The sequence below is a fragment of the Lampetra fluviatilis genome, chromosome 63 (assembly GCF_964198595.1).
Source record: "Lampetra fluviatilis chromosome 63, kcLamFluv1.1, whole genome shotgun sequence".
NCBI classification, from domain to species: Eukaryota; Metazoa; Chordata; class Hyperoartia; order Petromyzontiformes; family Petromyzontidae; genus Lampetra; species Lampetra fluviatilis.
In genome coordinates this window covers 4,351,820-4,373,628 of record NC_136337.1, presented here as the reverse complement: position 1 = coordinate 4,373,628, position 21,809 = coordinate 4,351,820, and the positions used below count along the sequence as shown (strand labels likewise).

General features: G+C 52.7%; 1 protein-coding gene across 2 annotated transcripts in view; it reads right to left on the bottom strand.

The window, feature by feature from the left end:
- Positions 1-20,001, bottom strand: part of LOC144951780 (interferon regulatory factor 8-like) — a 34,154-nt gene extending 14,153 nt beyond the window's left edge. For both annotated transcript variants that reach the window (XM_078882151.1, XM_078882152.1), the window contains exons 1-2: positions 19,599-20,001; positions 1,777-1,946 (exon numbers count right to left, since the gene is read on the bottom strand). In XM_078882151.1, coding sequence (XP_078738277.1) covers positions 1,777-1,946; positions 19,599-19,674 — 246 coding nt within the window. In that variant the 5' untranslated portion in view covers positions 19,675-20,001. The remainder of the gene's footprint in view (positions 1-1,776; positions 1,947-19,598) is intronic.
- Between the last annotated feature and the right edge of the window lie 1,808 nt (positions 20,002-21,809).

Genomic DNA, 21,809 nt, shown 5'->3' with positions numbered 1-21,809 from the left:
CTCCTCTGTGTGAGTCTATGAGTCTCTGTGCGAGTCTATGGGTCTCTGTGTGAGTCTATGGGTCTCTGTGTGAGTCTACGAGTCTCTGTGTGAGTCTACGGGTCTCTGTGTGAGTCTATGTGTCTCTGTGTGAGTCTATATGTCTCTGTGTGAGTCTATATGTCTCTGTGTGAGTCTATGGGTCTCTGTGTGAGTCTATGGGTCTCTGTGTGAGTCTATGGGTCTCTGTGTGAGTCTACGGGTCTCTGTGTGAGTCTATGGGTCTCTGTGTGAGTCTATGTGTCTCTGTGTGAGTCTATATGTCTCTGTGTGAGTCTATGGGTCTCTGTGTGAGTCTATGGGTCTCTGTGTGAGTCTATGGGTCTCTGTGTGAGTCTATGGGTCTCCTCTGTGTGAGTCTATGAGTCTCTGTGCGAGTCTATGGGTCTCTGTGTGAGTCTATGGGTCTCTGTGTGAGTCTACGAGTCTCTGTGTGAGTCTACGGGTCTCTGTGTGAGTCTATGTGTCTCTGTGTGAGTCTATATGTCTCTGTGTGAGTCTATATGTCTCTGTGTGAGTCTATGGGTCTCTGTGTGAGTCTATGGGTCTCTGTGTGAGTCTATGGGTCTCTGTGTGAGTCTACGGGTCTCTGTGTGAGTCTATGGGTCTCTGTGTGAGTCTATGTGTCTCTGTATGAGTCTATATGTCTCTGTGTGAGTCTATGGGTCTCTGTGTGAGTCTATGGGTCTCTGTGTGAGTCTATGGGTCTCTGTGTGAGTCTATGGGTCTCTGTGTGAGTCTATGAGTCTCTGTGTGAGTCTATAGGTCTCTGTGTGAGTCTATGGGTCTCTGTGTGAGTCTATGGGTCTCTGTGTGAGTCTATGGGTCTCTGTGTGAGTCTATGGGTCTCTGTGCGAGTCTACGGGTCTCTGTGTGAGTCTATGGGTCTCTGTGTGAGTCTATGGGTCTCTGTGTGAGTCTACGTGTCTCTGTGTGAGTCTACGGGTCTCTGTGTGAGTCTATGGGTCTCTGTGTGAGTCTATGGGTATCTGTGTGAGTCTATGGGTCTCTGTGTGAGTCTATGGGTCTCTGTGTGAGTCTGTGGGTCTCTATGTGAGTCTCTGTATGCATGTTGAACTCTTTCGTACCATACGTAGCCTACCGTGCTAATCGGAGGTGCCGGGAGTGGAAGGGGGGTGAGGACAACTAACTAAACACAACACGAAGCAGTTCGAAAGAAACGAGTTTGTCAATCCTAGACGACAATTTTAAAGTGCCATAGCTCCCAGCGGGAAAGGAAGAGCTTTCCATTCTAGATTTGAAGCTTTCGTGACTGCAAGGATTCATACTCTTAGGTTTTTTGGTAAAGTCACGTAGGCAAAAAAATAAATAAATAGATAGTAATATAAATAATAGAAGAAATAAGATAAATAAAATATGCATTATTATTATTATTTTATTTCTATTATTTCTTCTATAATTTTTTTTACTTGACTTTACCGAAAAAACCTAAGAGTAAGAGCCAGAGGTCGCAACCGGGTACCCGATACCCGTACCCTACCCGATACCTGGCTACCCGTACCCGGCCGGGTACAGGTACGGGTACGGGTACCCATTTGCGACCCTGGTGCGGCCGGGTACGGGTACGGGTAAGGAATCAAAACCCGTTTGCGACCTCTGGTAAGAGCAATCCAGCGGGAAAGGGAGAGCTTTTCAGCGGTAAAGGAAGAGCAATCCAGCGGGAAAGGGAGAGCTTTCCAGACGGCCGCCGAGGAAGTTTGGGCGTGCGCAGCGAACCCTGAAGATGGCGCCGTGCATCCCCCGCGAGTAGTCGTGTTTGGCCGCGTGCTTCCAGGGGATGCGGAACGTGGCCTTGCTGTCGTCCTCCCAGCAGAGGCCCGGGTAGAGGCCGCTCTCGATCTGCTCCAGCAGCCAGGGCCTCAGGCGAGCCTTGCTGTGCGCGACGTCTGCGGCGGCAGCAGCAGCAGCAGGAGGAGAAGCAGGAGCAGCAGCAGGAGTAGTAGCAGCAGCAGCAGCAGCAGGAGGAGAAGCAGGAGCAGCAGCAGCAGCAGTAGCAGCAGCAGCAGCAGCAGCAGGAGGAGAAGCAGGAGCAGCAGCAGCAGCAGTAGCAGCAGCAGCAGCAGCAGCAGCAGCAGCAGCAGGAGGAGAAGCAGGAGCAGCAGCAGCAGCAGCAGCAGCAAGAGGAGAAGCAGCAGCAGCAGTAGCAGCAGCAGCAGCAGCAGCAAGAGGAGAAGCAGCAGCAGCAGCAGCAGTAGTAGCAGCAGCAGTAGCAGCAGCAGGAGCAGCAGCAGCAGTAGTAGCAGCAGCAGTAGTAGAAGTAGCAGCAGCAGCAGGAGCAGCAGCAGTAGCAGCAGCAGGAGGTGGAGGCAAAGGTGGAATCATCATCGTTATCCACGGAGTTGCCTGCGTCGTCAAGAAAACGAAACGACTAAAACCATTTTTGTTTTACTTTACCGGGTAAGGACCCCCCCTCTCATTCAGAAGCGACTTCTTCATCACAGATGATAGCATCCCAACGAAAGTGACGGATCATCATCGATCGTGCGAAAATTTAGAGCAGCCAAATTGCAAGACTCGAAACGAAAGCGTTGATGCCGATTTCGAATGCGGAGGGGGGAGGCCGGAGAAAATCCGAGCGACCACGGGGAGAGAGAAACACGCAAACTCCAAAGAAACTGAGATACATTTCCACATAATGAGCAACTTCGTTAACACACTAACACTATACACCTCACTATACACTACTATACACTACTATACACTACACTATACACTAGACTATACACTACACACTACTATATACTACTATACACTACACTATACACTACACTACTATACACTACACTATACACTACACTACCATACACTACACTATACACTACACTACTATACACTACACTATACACTACACTACTGTACACTACACTATACACTACACTACACACTAGTGCTGTACTAGTGACGAATTGGCCACGTTCTGTTTACGTGACACAACCCTTACTAGTTGGCTGTGTCGGGTGGTAGCGGGTTTAACGACACATTCATATATTTACGCGATCAACCAAACAAAACCTCTATTATGGATGTTTCAAGTTTGTTTACTCTACGAAATTGGCATCAACATACAAATAGACAAACACAAATACATCCTAATTGCGGGGTAGGAGGGGGGATCAGGGGGAGTTGAGTTTAGACTGCGATGACTGGCAGATGGCACCACGCGTGTGCCCCCACGACCACCACCAACACCACCAACTCCACCACCAACTCCACCACCACGACCACCACCACCACCAACTCCACCACCAACTCCACCACCACCACCAACTCCACCACCAACTCCACCACCACCACCACCAACTCCTCCACAACTGCCGCACGGCGAAGTTGTTGTGGCAGTCAAAGCCTCACGAAAACACATTGTCCTGCTGCGGAGGGAGCTGGTAGGAACGTTGGGTTGCTCGGTCAATGGCCTGCAGGGTCAACGGCGGCGTGGTGTATTCCGCAAATATGGCCGACTGTGAGGGCGGGCACAAGCCGGCGTGAGTAGGTTAAACGTTGAGTTTTATAAGGGCACCACGGGGTGACCAGCCCCTCTCCACCCAGCCCCACCCTACCCACCCAGCCCCTCCCCACCCTCCCCTCCCCACCCAGCCCCACCCCTCCCACCCGCCACCCAGCCCCACCCTCCCCTCCCCACCCAGCCCCACCCTCCCCACCCAGCCCCTCCCTCCACACCCAGCCCCTCCCCACCCTCCCCACCCAGCCCCTCCCCTCCCCACCCCCTCCCTGCACGACGGACGGACACAATAATCCCCTGTGGGCTGGTGTAACCAGGAGGTTCCTACCAGTATTCAACGAAAGCAAATCTCGAGCCGCCGTCGGCAGTCTAAGCGGAGCCGGCCGTGCCGCCGGATTTTGTGTTTTTTTATTTTATTTTTGTCGCTTCTCTGAGCCCAGGTGGAATGTTGCGAGCGAGAGCGCCTGCCAAGGGCGCAGCCCCTGCAAGTGCCGACTTCGTCGCACTGCTATCAGAGGTGGGGGGGGGGCCTTTAAGGGGGGGGGGGGGCCTTGGCTCTCAGTCTCTCACTTCACCACCCCCCAAAAAAAAGACAAAGACAAAGATTTCCATACCACCCGTATAGCCTTCACAGACTGTTGGGGCAAGTGCTGTTAGCGAGCAGCAGCACCCTGTGAAGGCCGGGGGGGTGAGTGGGGGGTCGGGGTCGGTGGGACTGGGGGGGGTGAGTGGGGGGTGGGGGGAGGGGTGAGTGGGGGGTCGGTGGGACTGGGGGGGGTGAGTGGGGGGAGGGGTGAGTGGGGGGTCGGTGGGACTGGGGGGGGTGAGTGGGGGGTGGGGGGAGGGGTGAGTGGGGGGTGGGGTTTACACGCTTTCTATGAACTCACTGTCTGTTGTATCCTCAAATCTTGTAACTCAATTTGAACCCACTTCCCAATATGGTATCGACTGCAAACTTGGTATACTTATGTCATACTGTTGAGAGTACTATATTATATCATTAAAAAAAAGTTAAATATTTTTTATCGATCTTTTTTATACGTTATGTTTCGGCTTGGGTCTAATTGTCCACGCTCAACTCACGTTGGCTGTAAATCACCACAGTTCCTTACGCTATGGCAAGCCTCGGGGCCACTTCCTGGGGTCGTGGAGTTCTGCCATTACTAGTACGGTACATTTCATTAAAGCGTGTCTTTTAAAAAGTATTTTTAAATATTACGACTTCTTGTGTGTGCGTTGTTATTTGCTGCTGGAACTTTCTGACCCTGTGCCCCCTTTCGCGGGACCATCTGCGAGAGAGAGCACTTTATAGCTCATCGGATTTCCTAAATAAATATTCTGATTCTGGAACGGGCACAAGCCACGTCCCTTGTCCCCCCCCCCCCCCCCCCCGGGAGACGGATCGATTTATTTCGGGGCGATCCTTTTATTGATACCCCACTAAAATAAACCGTTCACAATTTTGCTTATTTCACCAGCTAAGGCCCACTAAGTTATTGGCTTCTTCTTTTTTCAGAAGCAACAAACGCCGTTCACCACCTTAGTGGTGGTGACGTCAACACGGCACTTGTGCCAGGCTAGGTGCACTTTGAGGCCACTTGGAGTGGTCAAAGGCTGGCACGTCACGGGCACACCCATGTGTTGACTGACTGAGATCACTTGTGCCACCACTGATCCAACTCGCTGTTTTATCCGTCCGGCGCTCCGCTCGTTGTTGTGAGCGTGACTCCTCTGCCCTCTGTTGTTGCTGGAGGGCGACTGCCTCCAACTGCCCAGCAGCGTCCTTCACGAGCCTCCTCCTCCACAGAGGGCGACCTTTACACCGCTGATACCGATTATCAGCAAGTCCACTCAGCTCCACGTCCTCCTGCTCCTCATAGGCCCATCCCCTCTCTAGCCCATACTGTGCCCGTTTAGCCCCCTCTATCCGGCCAAACAGAAGATGCTTGGGCAGGCGGTGGCTGGGCACCCCTTGATATACACAAACACGAGTGCACCCACACACTCACCTGTACACACACTCACCTGTACACACATACACCCACACTCACCTGTACACACACTCACCTGTACACACACTCACCTGTACACTCACACACTCACCTGTACACGCACACACTCACCTGTACACACAAACACGCGTACACCAATACACTCACCGACACACTCGCCTGTACACACACTCACCTGTACACACACTCACCTGTACACACAAACACGAGTGCACATATACACTCACCGACACACTCACCTCCACACTCACCTGTACACACACTCACCTGTACACACATACACGTACACCCACACACTCACCTGTAACACACACTCACATGTGCACACATACGCGTACACCCACACACTCACCTGTAACACACACTCACATGTGCACACATACGCGTACACCCACACACTCACCTGTAACACACACCTGTACACTCACACACTCACCTGCACACACAAACACGCGTACACCAATACACTCACCGACACACTCACCTGTACACACACACGCATACACCCACACTCACCTGTACACACACTCACCTGTACACACACTCACCTGTACACACAAACACGAATGCACCTCCACACTCACCTGTACACACACTCACCTGTACACACACTCACCTGTACACACACTCACCTGTACACACAAACACGCGTACACCAATACACTCACCGACACACTCACCTGTACACACACTCACCTGTACACACACTCACCTGTACACACACTCACCTGTACACACAAACACGAATGCACCTCCACACTCACCTGTACACACACTCACCTGTACACACACTCACCTGTACACACAAACACGCGTACACCAATACACTCACCGACACACTCACCTGTACACACACTCACCTGTACACACACTCACCTGTACACACACTCACCTGTGCACACATACGCGTACAACCCACACATTCGCCTGCACACACACACACACACACCTGTACGTACACACGCGTGTACACCCACACACTCGCCAACATTCCACAACAAAGCCAGATTTGCTTGAACCAACAGCTGGCTTAAAGCCCGGCGCTCTCGACAAAGGCCATCTCTCTCTCTCTCTTGAAGATGTCGGTCTTAAGTTGGACAGGGGAGGAGGGGGGTGGAGGCAATGAGTTACATAACATAACACGAAAGAATGACATAACACCAAAGAAGTTTTGAGCGCCCTTGGGAGAAGTTGTGTGAGTGACGAACGTACGATCGAGTTGGACCGCCTTGCAAGCCAGGGGATGTTCACCTTCCCTGCGCCCTACACCCCATTCGGGGATTCTCGTGCCCTGAACCCCCACGTGAGTGTGTGGGGGTTCAGGCGATGTGAGTGTGTGGGGGTTGAGGTCACGTGGTGGGAGTTCAGGTCACGTGTAGGGGTTCAGATCACGTGTAGGGGTTGAGGTCACGTGTTGGGGGTTCAGGTCACGTGTTGGGGGTTCAGGTCACGTGAGTGAGTGGGGGTTCAGGTCACGTGATGGGGGTTCAGGTCACGTGTTGGGGGTTCAGGTTCAGGTCAAGTGGTGGGGGTTCTGGTCACGTGTTGGGGGTTCAGGTAACGTGAGTGAGTGGGGGTTCAGGTCACGTGACGGTTCAGATAATCGTCACTGTGGTGTTGGCCGTGAGCGGGAATCGAACCCGGGTCACCGGGTTCGTAGCGCAGCGTAGCGCTAACCACTACACCACCGCTCCCCACCCATACAACCACACATATCTATACATACAACAACAACCGCCATTCGCCACTAAGTGGCGGTGACGTCACCACGACGCTTGTGCCAGGCCATGTGCACCTTGAGGCCACGTGAAGTGTCGAACGCCCGCTGGCAGGAGGTCACGGGGCAGACCCAGTTGCCACGGGTCGACTGACTGAGATGACCGAGATGACTGGCTGATGCACCACCTGTGCCCCCTACTGTACCAACTTGCTGTGCTTTAGCCACCCGGCGCTCCCCTCGTTGTTGTGAGCGTCGCTCCTCCGACCTCTGTTGTTGTTGGAGGGCGACTGCCTCCAACTGCCCAGTAGCGTCCTTCACGAGCCTCCTCCACAGAGGCCGATCTTGACACCGCTGGTACCAGTCATCGGCAAGTCCACTCAGCTCCACGTCCTCCTGTACCACATCACTCCATCTCTTCTCTAGCCCGTGCCGCGCCCGTTTAGCCCCCTCGATCCGGCCGAACAAAAGCTGTTTAGGCATGCGGTGGCTGGGCATGCGGGCTACATGACCCAGCATACACACCCCCCGATACACACAAACCCACATGCCCCTATACACACGGACACTTCTATGACCAGGCCCACGCCCATCACTGTATACCGTCACTTCAATTCACTCACTTCCTTCACTACACTCTCACATTCACTTGTTAACACACACACACACACTCACATTCACTTGTTAACACACACACACACACTCACATTCACTTGTTAACACACACACTCACATTCACTTAACACACACTCACAGGTACACACACTCACATGTACGCACACGAACAAAGATTTCCCCCTGACAACCTGTAACAGACTGTGGGGGCAAGTGCTGTGAGTGAGCACCTATGAAGGCCGGAACAGCACACGAGGGGGTGGGTGGCAAACACCACGCCCGACCGCCTTTGTCTCCCCAGTGGCGATGTTTACACATAGCACCAGGTACTCATTTGAGGCTGAGTCGACCTAGGGGAGGAGGCCCAGGACCGGTTCAGATAATCGTCACCGGTGTTGCCCTATGAATCTGGTGAACCCGGGTCACCAGATTCATAGGGCAGTGCTCACACTCACCTGTACACACACTCACCTGTACTCACAACAACAACAACCGCCATTCGCCACTAAGTGGCGGTGACGTCACCACGACGCTTGTGCCAGGCCATGTGCACCTTGAGGCCACGTGAAGTGTCGAACGCCCGCTGGCAGGAGGTCACGGGGCAGACCCAGGTGCCACGGGTCGACTGACCGAGATGACCGAGATGACTGGCTGATGCACCACCTGTGCCCCCTACTGTGCCAACTTGCTGTGCTTTAGCCACCCGGCGCTCCGCTCGTTGTTGTGAGCGTCGCTCCTCCGCCCTCCGTTGTTGTTGGAGGGCGACTGCCTCCAACTGCCCAGTAGCGTCCTTCACGAGCCTCCTCCACTGAGGCCGATCTTGACACCGCTGGTACCAGTCATCGGCAAGTCCACTCAGCTCCACGTCCTCCTGTACCACATCACTCCATCTCTTCTCTAGCCCGTGCCGCGCCCGTTTAGCCCCCTCGATCCGGCCGAACAAAAGCTGTTTAGGCATGCGGTGGCTGGGCATGCGGGCTACATGACCCAGCCAACGCAGCCTTGCCTGCCGGAGGAGCTCACTGATGGGACTTTGCCCAGATCTTTCAAGGACTTGTGAGCTCCTCACACAATCCAGCCTGGTTAAACCCAGGATGGATCGTAGGCAGGCCAGCCTAAATGTTTCCAACCGGCGAAGATGCTCCACTAGGGGGGTCCACGTTTCGCAAGCATAGAGAAGGGAGGGAATGACCGTGGCCGAGAAGACCTGAAGCTTCGTGCGGAGCGACAGACCAGGTAGCTTCCACACAGCGTTACGCAACCGATGAAAAGATATTGCCGCTCGACTGATTCGGAGTGAGACCTCTGCTGATAAACTGGAGCCGGTCATGAGCACACTGCCCAGGTATGGGAAACTCTCTACTCTCTCCACAACTGCCCCATCACCGATTGGGAGTTGTGGGGGCGGAGTGCCCGATGGTACAAAATACCCAGGCAGGTGCTTAGTTTTGGTGGGGCTGATGGTAAGGCCCCACCTCTTAGTGGCACGCTCCAGTCTCAGCAGCAGCGTCTCCAACTCCTCTTCTGAATGAGCAGCTATTACCAAATCATCGGCATACATAACGTGGTTGACCAATAGGGAGCCATCCCTTGATCGCACCCGGGCGTCGATCAGCCTCCCATTGTATCTGTACCAAATGGTAATTCCCCCGGTACAGCTATTGAAGGCTTCACGAACTACGCAGTCGAAATAGATGTTAAATAATGTGGGAGCCAGAGGACATCCCTGTCGCACCCCAAGGTGTACAGGGAAAGGCTCCGACTCCCGGCCACGTAGTTTTACCCGGGCCCGCTCACCATCATGAAGGTCCTTAATGATCGTGAGCAGAGGGTCAGGGACTCCGAAAGCACGAAGAACAACCCAGAGCCCAGTCCTACTGATGGTATCATAGGCCTTGACCAGGTCAATAAAGCAGAGATGTAGGTCTTTTTGGAATTCCCTACACCTCTGCTGTAGCAGACGGACAGAAAATATGGCATCTGTGCAGGACCGCCCTTTCCTGAAACCACATTGGGGCTCCGCAAGCCTCTCCTCAGCATGCCTAGCAAGGCGATGTTGAATAATCCTTGCCAGGACCTTACCCGGCACACTGAGGAGTGAGATGCCCCTGTAGTTGTTACAGTCGGTACGGTCCCCCTTCTTAAAGAGGGGGACCACCAGGGCATCCTTCCAGTCCTGCGGAACCCGTCCAGTGGTCCAGACTGTTGTTATGATGTCATATAGGGCAGTCTGTGCACAAACGCCACCCTCCCTCAGCATTTCGCCTGGGAGATCATCTCTGCCCGGTGCCTTCCCTGGTCTCAGACTCCGGATCGCCCTCAGTACTTCCTCAACAGCCGGTACCTCAGCCAGCCACTCACAGGGGGTGACCTCTTCCAATATTTGAGGCACCGCAGCCTCAGCAGGGTTATCCCCACTTTGTGCCATGATGTTTTCCTGGCTGAGAGATTTTCCCTCCCCCAGGACCTCACAGAAATGCTCAGCAAATCTGCAAACCTGTTCCTGGGGGTCGGAGATTGGATCACCGTTTTTTCCTCTAATGATGGTAATAGGTGTGGCGCTGCAGGTTACTTTTTTGATGGAGTTAAATAGTGATTTGTGATCGCGGGCCACTGAGGCAGACTCCATCTCCTCAGCAACCCGCGACCACCACCCATCCTTACAGCGCCTCACGGCTCTCCGAACCTCCGAGCGAAGACTGCGGTAAACCTCCTCATTCTCTGACGTGGGATGCTGTAGGCGATGAGAGTGGGCCTGTCGCTTTTTCTCAATTAACCTGAACACCTCCTCCGTCAGCCAGGGTTCCCGGGGAGGTCTGGACCGCGTACCCAAAGCAGCCATTGCAGCTGCATGAGTCACAGTCTTAAACCTCGCCCATTTACCCTCGACATCAGGTGGAGTGGGGGACGATGCCAACCCCAGCTGCAAGCGATGATGAAATTCTCGCTTGCAACTTTCATCAGCTAACTTAGACCAGGCCACTTTTGGTTGGAATGGGATCCTGGGTGTACACCCACCACCGGAGTGGAAGAATGGCAGGCGCATCTTACAGATGACTAGTCGATGGTCAGAGGGCAGATCAGCTCCACGGTAGGTCCTGGTGTCAAGGACATGGGCTCGCATCCGCTGGTCCGTCACTACGTAGTCCAGCAGATGTTCTTGCTTGGACCCGGCATGCATCCATGATGTTGTGTGGATGCGCCGATGCCGGAAGAGCGTGTTAGTAATTACAAGCCCATGGGCTGCACAAAAATCTAGCAGCCTCCTACCGTTATTATTGAGCTGATCTGGCCCATGCCTTCCAATCACTCCAGACCAGGTGCCAGTATCATGACCAACTCGGGCATTGAAGTCACCCAACAAGATGACTCTGTCCCGAGTGGCCACTTTAGCCAGCACCTGTGACAGGAGGTCATAGAAAGCGTCCGACTCATCGGCTTTGCCTGCATCCCTCCACAGATGTTCGTCTTCGGTGGGGGCATAAGTAACCACGACCACCACTCCTCGCCTCTGGTTGATGGGAAGGCGAGCCCAAAGTAGCCTGGGGCTTACAGCTTCCCACACCTCACCGCCACGCTCCCACGCCCCCTTCATTCTTTTGTTCAGAAGAAGAGCCACACCCTGTTGTTTGGCAGTCTCCTGCCCCGAGTAGAGGACTGTCCACCCCTCATGGTGGCAGGAGCCAGAACCGGTCCACCGGACCTCCTGAATGCCACAGAGATCCAGGCGGTACCGGTCCAGCTCCCGACAGAGGAGTGGCAGCCTCTCCTCTGCAGTGAGCGTTCGAACATTCCACGTGGCCATCCGCAATGGTTTTTCGTTGTTTCTGGAGGAGCCCCGAGGGTTAAAATTCAATCTCCTGGCTCCGCCAAATGGGGTTTGGCCAGGAGACGTCATAAAAGCCTGACCCCCCGGGGCCTCCGGCACAAGCTTATTAATTACAGGTTTATGTTTACTTCGTAGTTTAGTGGTGGTTAATTGAAGGTGGAGGGGTTACCAGCCCCTCGCACCCGTCCAGAGCCCCCGTTTAGCCACTGTGGTGGTCACAGACGCCATGAGGGGAGAGGCCAATGGGCATTGGCCCTCCCCCCACAGCACTGCCCACGACAATGTTGCCCGTCCGGCACCGCGAGGAGGTAGGAGGTTGTTTTGCCGGACCTGTACTCACACACACCTGTACACACTCACCTGTACTCACACACACCTGTACACACACTCACCTGTACTCACACTCACCTGTACACACACTCACCCGTACACACACTCACCTTTACACACTCACCTGTACTCACACTCACCTGTACACACACTCACCTGTACACACTCACCTGTACTCACACACACTTGTACACACACTCACCTGTACTCACACACACCTGTACTCACACTCACCTGTACTCACACACACCTGTACACACACTCACCTGTACACACACTCACCTGTACTCACACACACCTGTACACACTCACCTGTACTCACACACACCTGTACACACACTCACCTGTACACACACACACCTGTACACACACTCACCTGTACTCACACACACCTGTACACACACTCACCTGTACACACTCACCTGTACTCACACACACTTGTACACACACTCACCTGTACTCACACACACCTGTACTCACTCACCTGTACTCACACACACCTGTACACACACTCACCTGTACACACACTCACCTGTACTCACACACACCTGTACACACTCACCTGTACTCACACACACATGTACACACACTCACCTGTACACACACTCACCTGTACACACACTCACCTGTACTCACACACACACCTGTACACCCACTCACCTGTACACACTCACCTGTACTCACACACACTTGTACACACACTCACCTGTACTCACACACACCTGTACACACACTCACCTGTACTCCCACACACCTGTACACACACTCACCTGTACACACACTCACCTGTACTCACGCTCACCTGTACTCACACTCACCTGTACACACACTCACCTGTACTCACACTCACCTGTACACACACTCACCTGTACTCACACTCACCTGTACACACACTCACCTGCACACACACTCACCTGCACACACACTCACCTGTACACTCACCTGTACTCACACTCACCTGTACTCACACTCACCTGTACACACACTCACCTGTACACATACACCTGTACACACACCTGTACACATTCACCCGTACTCACACTCACCCGTACTCACACTCATCCGTACACACACTCATCTGTAAACTCACCTGTACACTCACCTGTACTCACACTCACCTGTACACACACTCACCTGTACACACACTCACCTTTACACACACTCACCTTTACACACTCACACCTGCACTCACACTCACACCTGTACACACACTCACCTGTACACACACTCACCTGTACACATTCACCCATACTCACCTGTACTCACACTCACCTGTACACTCACCTGTACACACACTCACCTGTACACACACTCACCTTTACACACTCACCTGTACACACACTCACCTGTACACACACTCGCCTGTACACACACTCACCCGTACACACACTCACCCGTACACACACTCACCTGTACTCACACACACCTGTACACACACTCACCTTTACACACTCACCTGTACACACTCACCTGTACACACACTCGCCTGTACACACACTCACCCGTACACACACACACCTGTACTCACACACACCTGTACTCACACTCACCTGTACACACACTCACACCTGTACACACACTCACCTTTACACACTCACCTGTACACACTCACCTGTACACACACTCACCCGTACACACACTCACCCGTACACACACACACCTGTACTCACACTCACCTGTACACACACTCACCTGTACTCACACTCACATATACACACACTCACCTGTACACACACTCACCTGTACACACTCACCTGTACTCACACTCACCTGTACACACACTCACAGATACACACACTCACTCGTATGCCCGATGTACACACACGCACCTGTACACACACACACCTGTACACACACTCACCTGTACACACACTCACAGATACACACACTCACTCGTATGCCCGATGTACACACACGCACCTGTACACACACACACACCTGTACACACACTCACCTGTACACACACTCACAGATACACACACTCACTCGAATGCCCGATGTACACACATGCACCTGTACACACACACACCTGTACACACACTCACCTGTACACACACTCACAGATACACACACTCACTCGTATGCCCGATGTACACACACGCACCTGTACACACACACACACCTGTACACACACTCACCTGTACACACACTCACAGATACACACACTCACTCGAATGCCCGATGTACACACATGCACCTGTACACACACACACCTGTACACACACTCACCTGTACACACACTCACAGATACACACACTCACTCGTATGCCGCATGTACACACACGCACCTGTACACACACACACCTGTACACACACTCACCTGTACACACACACACCTGTACACACACTCACAGATACACACACTCACTCGTATGCCCGATGTACACACACGCACCTGTACACACACACACCTGTACACACACTCACCTGTACACACACTCACAGATACACACACTCACTCGTATGCCCGATGTACACACACGCACCTGTACACACACACACACCTGTACACACACTCACCTGTACACACACTCACAGATACACACATTCACTCGTATGCCGCATGTACACACGCACCTCACCTACCACATCACGCAACAGCCGCCATTTGCCAACAAGATGACACCACCACAGCACCTGTGCCAGGCTAGGTGCACCTTGAGGCTATCACGTTGAGTGATGGAGGCTCGCCGCTGACAAGAGGTCACGGGACAGACCCAGGTCGACTGACTGAGATGACCGGCAGATGCGTCACATGCGCTCCCCTACTGTCACAACTTTCTGCGTTTTATCCGCCCGGCGCTCCGCTCGTTGTTGTGAGCGTCGCTCCTCCGCCGTTGCTGGAGGGCGACTGCCTCCAAACGAAATTTGAAGTTTTCGTGACTTCAGGAATCCATACTCTTCGGTTCTTTCGCTAAAGTCACGTAGGTATCGCGCCCGAAACGTCGTGATTTATTTTATTTTCTACCTACTTGACTTTACCGAAAGAATCAAAGATTATGCCTCGAAACTGCCCAGTAACAAGCAGCGTCCTTCACGAGCCTCCTCCTCCTTCAGCCTCCTCCACAGAGGCCGATCTTGACACCGCTGGTACCGCTCATCGGCAAGTCCACTCAGCTCCACGTCTTCCTGTAACCACATCGCTCCATCTCTTCTCGAGCCCGTGCCGTGCCCGTATAGCCCCCTCGATCCGGTAGAACGAAAGCCGTCGGGGGTATGCGGTGGTGGGGCATCGATGGGATTTCGCCCAGATATCTCAAGGATCCGTGAGCCCCTCGTACAATCCATCCCCGGTTAAATCCAGGATGAAAGCGAAGGAGTGACTCATGCAGCCAGCTATGGCTGCAGGGTTTTGGTGGTACATGTTTTGTTTATGTCGTTTATTGTGAAATTTCGGTCACAGTTCCTATGATCACTGTTTCATTGCTTTTATGGCTTTATTTTGGCGATTTCGAAAAGTTTTTTGGGTTGGGCCATGTTTTTTGTTGTAGTACGGGGTTTGACTGATGGCTTTAATCTAAGTTGTCTTGTGGTTGTTGTTGTTGTTGTTGTTTGACTTGCATCCCACTGGGATTTTTGCACACAGCGTTGGTATACGGTGCTTTTTCTAGAAGAATTTGCAGTTTTTTCCTGGATTTTCTGTTTGCCCATAGTCACTTTAAGATCTTATTGGTTCTTTCAGTAAAGTCACGTAGAAGGGAATTAATAAAATAATACAACTAAAACATAATAAAATAAAATTCTCACGACGTTTCGGCCACAATGCAAGCAGCCGTCCTCAGGTGAAGAACAGGGCTGTCGGAAAGACAGCGTCCGAATGAACACCACCAAGCTTGGCAGCGTATATTTAAGCTGGGTTAGAGGAAGGACGCCTTGACAAATGAATTTACATATCAACAGAGGAATTTAGCATATTTATGGCAAATGCAGATATGGGATTAGTCACTACTTGTGGAATGTGTGAGTGGTGGGGGGGTCTCAAAGTCATATTATGCTCGTGCATTATGTAGGATTAGCAGTAATAAAGGGAGGAAGTAGGATTAGCAGTAATAAAGGGAGATAGATTTTAATAGTAAGGAGCTGCAGCAGCCAAACCACCACGTAAAAAACTAACGATGTTGTCTCGTTCATGTTTTTGTTTTTTGTTTGTTGCGGTTGCACCCGATTTAAGAGCCCAATGGCTCACGGGGCTATACCTAATACATGAAATGAAAATGAAAAACACACACCCACCACCCACACACACCCACACACCCACACACACACCCACACACACACACCCACACACACACACACACCCCCACACACACCCCCCCACACCCCCACACACACTCCCACACACACACACACCCACACACACACCCACACACACACCCCCCCACACACACCCCCCCACACCCCCACACACACTCCCACACACACACCCACACACGCACACACCCCCACACACCCACACATACACCCACACACACACCCACCCACCCACACACCCACACACACCCACACACACCCATCACCGGACGACCCCTCATCCCGATCGCATCGCCAACACCTTCTTCAAGAGCCCAATGGCTCACAGGGCTATACCAAATACATGAAACTGAAAATGAAACTGAGGTCATTTGAGGGATGGGGAGTGGGGGAGGGGGGGTCCACGTTTTGCAAGGCTACGTTAGAGAAGGTTTTGAAGACTTTGCAGTTTTTTCCTGGATTTTTCTGTTTGCGCGGAAGTCAATTTAAATTTCCATCACAGTTCCTATGATTGCTTTTTCATTGCTTTCATGGCTTTATTTTGGTGATTTCGAAAAGTGTATTGGTTTAGCCATGTTTGTTTGTTGTAGTACGGAGTTAGACTGATGGCCTTAATCTAAGTTGTCTTGTGGTTGTTGTTGTTGTTGTTGTTTGACTTGCATCCCACTGGGATTTTTGCACACAGCGTTGGTGTACGGTGCTTTTTCTGCAATATTTTGCTGTCTTTTCTTGGATTTTCTGTTTGCACTTAGTCACATATTCACTATAAGATGTTTTTTGTTCATGTTTTTTTTGTTTGTTGCGGTTGCACCCGATTCAAGAGCCGAATGGCTCACTGGGGCTATTACCTAATGAATGAAACTCAAACTGAATGACCGTGGCCGAGAAGACCCAAAAGCTTCGTGCGGAGCGACAGACCCAGGTAACCTTCCATGCAGGTGACCACAGATATATAGAATGCCGCTCGACTGATTCGTCGGAGTTGAGACCTCTGCTGTCAACCCTGCTTATGAGAATGCTGCCCATGTCAAAGTAAACGCAAAGACAAAGATCCCCCGTGTAGCCTTGACCACACTGTTAGGGCAAGTGCTGTGAACGAGCAGCAGCACCTATGGAGGTCGGCACGTCACACGAGGGGGTGGGCGGTGACCAGCCGCTGGGTGACACATCACAGCAGGGAGTGACTTGAGGCTGAGTCGACCTAGGGTAGGCCCAGTACCGCGACAAATAATTATATAATGATCGTTACCGGTGTCGGGAATTGGATTGTGAGCGCAGTGCGCGAACTACTGCGCCACCGCTCCCCACTTACAACAACCACGTACTGTACAAACAGCAACAAACTGTACAAACAACACCAACATACTGTACAAACAACAACACACTGTACAAACAACAATATACTGTACAAACAACAACAAGTCAATCGCCACGAGGTGGCGGTGATATCACGACGGTGCTTGTGCCAGGCTAGGTGAACTTTGAGGCCACCACGTGACAGACCCTGGTGCCGTCCGTGGGTTGACACTCACCCCACACACCCCGACACTCACTCCACACACTCACTCACCCCCCACTCACTCACCCCCCACTCACTCACCCCCCACTCACTCACCCGCCACACACACTCACTCACCCCCACACTCACTCACTCACTCACCCACTCACCCCACACACTCACCCCACACACTCACCCCCCCCCCCCCCCACTCACTCACCCCCCACTCACTCACCCCCACACTCACTCACTCACCCCACACACTCACCCCCACACTCACCCACACTCGCCACCACACTCACCCCCACACACTCACCCCCACATACTCACCCACACACACCCCGACACTCACCCCCACACTCACCCACACTCGCCACCACACTCACCCCCACACACTCACCCCCACATACTCACCCACACACGCCCCCACTCACTCACCCCCACACTCACTCACTCACTCACCCGCCACACACACTCACTCACCCCACACACTCACTCACCCCACACACTCACCCCCACACTCACCCCCACACACTCACTCACCCCCCACTCACTCACCCGCCACACACACTCACCCCCACACTCACTCACTCACCCCACACACTCACTCACCCCCACACACTTACTCACTCACCCTCCACTCACTCACCCGCCACACACACTCACTCACCCCCACTCACCCCACACACTCACTCACCCCCCACACTCACCCCCACACTCACTCACTCACCACACACACCCCCACACACTCACCAACACACTCACCCCACACACCCACCCCCCACACCCCCCCCACCCACCACACACTCACCCACACACTCACCTCCCACTCACCCACCCCACTCACCCCCACACTCACTCACTCACTCACCCCCCCACACTCACCCCCACACTCACTCACTCACTCACCCGCCACACACACTCACTCACCCCACACACTCACTCACCTCACACACCAGAGGTGTGGACTCGAGTCATGTGACTTGGACTCGAGTCAGACTCGAGTCATGAATTTGATGACTTGCGACTCGACTTGGACTTGCATAACAATGACTTTGTCCCACCTATGCCACACACTCACCCCCACACTCACCCCCACACACTCACTCACCCCCCACTCACTCACCCGCCACACACACTCACTCACCCCCACACTCACTCACTCACCCCCACACTCACTCACTCACCCCACACACTCACTCACCCCCACACACTTACTCACTCACCCTCCACTCACCCGCCACACACACTCACTCACCCCCACACTCACTCACCCCACACACTCACTCACCCCCCACACTCACCCCCACACTCACTCACTCACTCACCACACACACCCCCACACACTCACCAACACACTCACCCCACACACTCCCACACACTCACCCCCACACTCACTCACTCACTCACCCCACACACCCACCCCACACACCCCCCCCACCCACCACACACTCACCCACACACTCACCTCCCACTCACCCACCCCACTCACCCCCACACTCACTCACTCCCCCACACTCACCCCCACACTCACTCACTCACCACACACACCCCCACACACTCACCAACACACTCACCCCACACACCCCCACACACTCACCCCCACACTCACTCACTCACCCCACACACCCACCCCACACACCCCCCCCCCACCCACCACACACTCACCCACACACTCACCTCCCACTCACCCACCCCACTCACCCCCACACTCACTCACTCACCCCCCCTCACTCACTCACCACACACACCCCCCCACCCCCCACACTCTCACCCCCACACACTCACCCCCACACACTCACCCCACACACTCACCCCCCACTCACCTTCAATCACATCGTTCACCCCCACCACGGGCTGGGCCGACCCCACGCCGCCCAGAGCCACCGCCGTTCGCTCCATGCCACACGGTCCGATGGGGAACCACAAAACACGGGGGGAGACTTCTTTCACACCGTACGTGTCCAACCGCCCTAATCCATCGTCGCGACGTCCACGGGTAGAAAATCCTCTTTGGCAGCCCGCTTACAACACACTTTGGTCCAAACGCAGCGATAGTTAAGAGCGAGGCAACCTCCCTCCTCCTCCCCCCGTGTGTTGTTATCGAAGTGCTACTACTACTGCTGCTACTGCTGCCGTGATCTTGACAGTCGAGGAAGACTTCTCCAGCTCGCTCGCCCTTCTCTCCTCGTGATCCGTGAGCCAACAACACACCAGCAAGTAGCACAAGCACCCTCCACCCCCCGGTCATCCACGAAAGAGGCTACGCCAAGCGAAAGCTCTCTTTGAGGAAGTGAAACATGTCGCAGGCGAGAGAGAGAGAGACACTGTGGGTCCCTGCCATTGGCTGCCTTTCTGAAGCGTCGGACGAGGAGGAAGTTGAGTTTCTGCTTTCGCTTTTGCGGAACGAGTCGTGGTGGTTGGTAGTGTCGTGTGTGTGGTGGTGGTGGTGATGTCGCTGCTATTGGCAGTAGATGTCAACCCATAGTACGGGTTTGCACCGTATTTTTGTTACAGGAGGAAATTGATCTTCTTGGTTTCATTCGGTAAAGTCACGTAGAAGGGAAAAAAAAAATAAACCATAATAAAATAATCAAAATAAAACATAATAAAATAATACCAAGAATATGAATCCCTGCAGTCACGAAAGCTTTAAATCGAAAAAGGGGGAATTGAGTTATGGGGTCAATGTAATGCAGTACCCGTCTACCGGGTATCGGGTAGGGTACGGGTATTGGGTAGGGTACGGGTAGGGTACGGGTATCGTGTAGGGTACGGGTAGGGTATCGGGTAGGGTACGGGTATCGGGTAGGGTACGGGTATCGGGTAGGGTACAGGTATCGGGTAGGGTACGGGTAGGGTACGGGTATCGGGTAGGGTACGGGTAGGGTAGGGTACGGGTAGGGTAGGGTACAGGTATCGGGTAGGGTACGGGTAGGGTACGGGTATCGTGTAGGGTACGGGTAGGGTACGTGTAGGGTACGGGTAGGGTACGGGTAGGGTACGTGTAGGGTACGGGTAGGGTACGGGTATCGGGTACCCGGTTGCGACCTCTGACTGTGACGAGCGCGCGGTGCGGCAAAGAGGCGCGGACGGAATTGGTAAATAATAAAATAATAGTTTGTTAAACTTTTTTTAAAACACGCTTCAATGAAATGTACCGTACTAGTGATGGAAGAACTCCACGACTCAAGGAAGTGGCCCTGAAGCTTGCCACAACGTAAGGGGCGGTGATTTACAGCCAACGTTAGTTGAGCGTGGACAATTAGACCCAAGCCGAAACATAACATATTAAAAAAAATGTTTAAAATATATTTTTTTAAATGATATAATATAGTATTGTCATCAGTATGACATAAGTATACCACGTCTGCAGCCGATAACACATTGGGAAGTGTGTTTTAATTGAGTTACAAGACTTGAGGATACAACAGAGTGAGTTAATAGAAAGCGTGGATTCATATTCTTGGTTCTTTCGGTAAAGTCACGTAGAAGGGAAATAATAACATAATAAAAATATAAAACAATAAAATTCTCACGACGTTTCGATTGCAACACGAGTAATCATCATCAGGTGTGAAAACCACAGCAATTTTTCTTTTTAAAAGTGGCGTTTTTTTTCCTTGATTTTTTCCTTGCTGTGGGTTTCACACCTGATGATGATGATTGCTTGTGTTGCAATCGAAACGTCGTGAGAATTTTATTACTTTATTATTTTATTATTTCCCTTCTACGTGTCTTTACCAAAAGAACCAATAATATGAATCCCTGCAGTCACGAAAGCTTTAAATCGAAGAAGAAAGCGTGGAATAAAATAATGGAGGCGGGCCACGCGCAGTCTCTGTGTGAGTCTGAGTCTCTGTGTGAGTCTGAGTCTCTGTGTGAGTCTGAGTCTCTGTGTGAGTGAGTCTGAGTCTCTGTGTGAGTCTGAGTCTCTGTGTGAGTCTGAGTCTCTGTGTGAGTCTGAATCTCTGTGAGTCTGAGTCTCTGTGTGAGTCTGAGTCTCTGTGTGAGTCTGAGTCTCTGTGTGAGTGAGT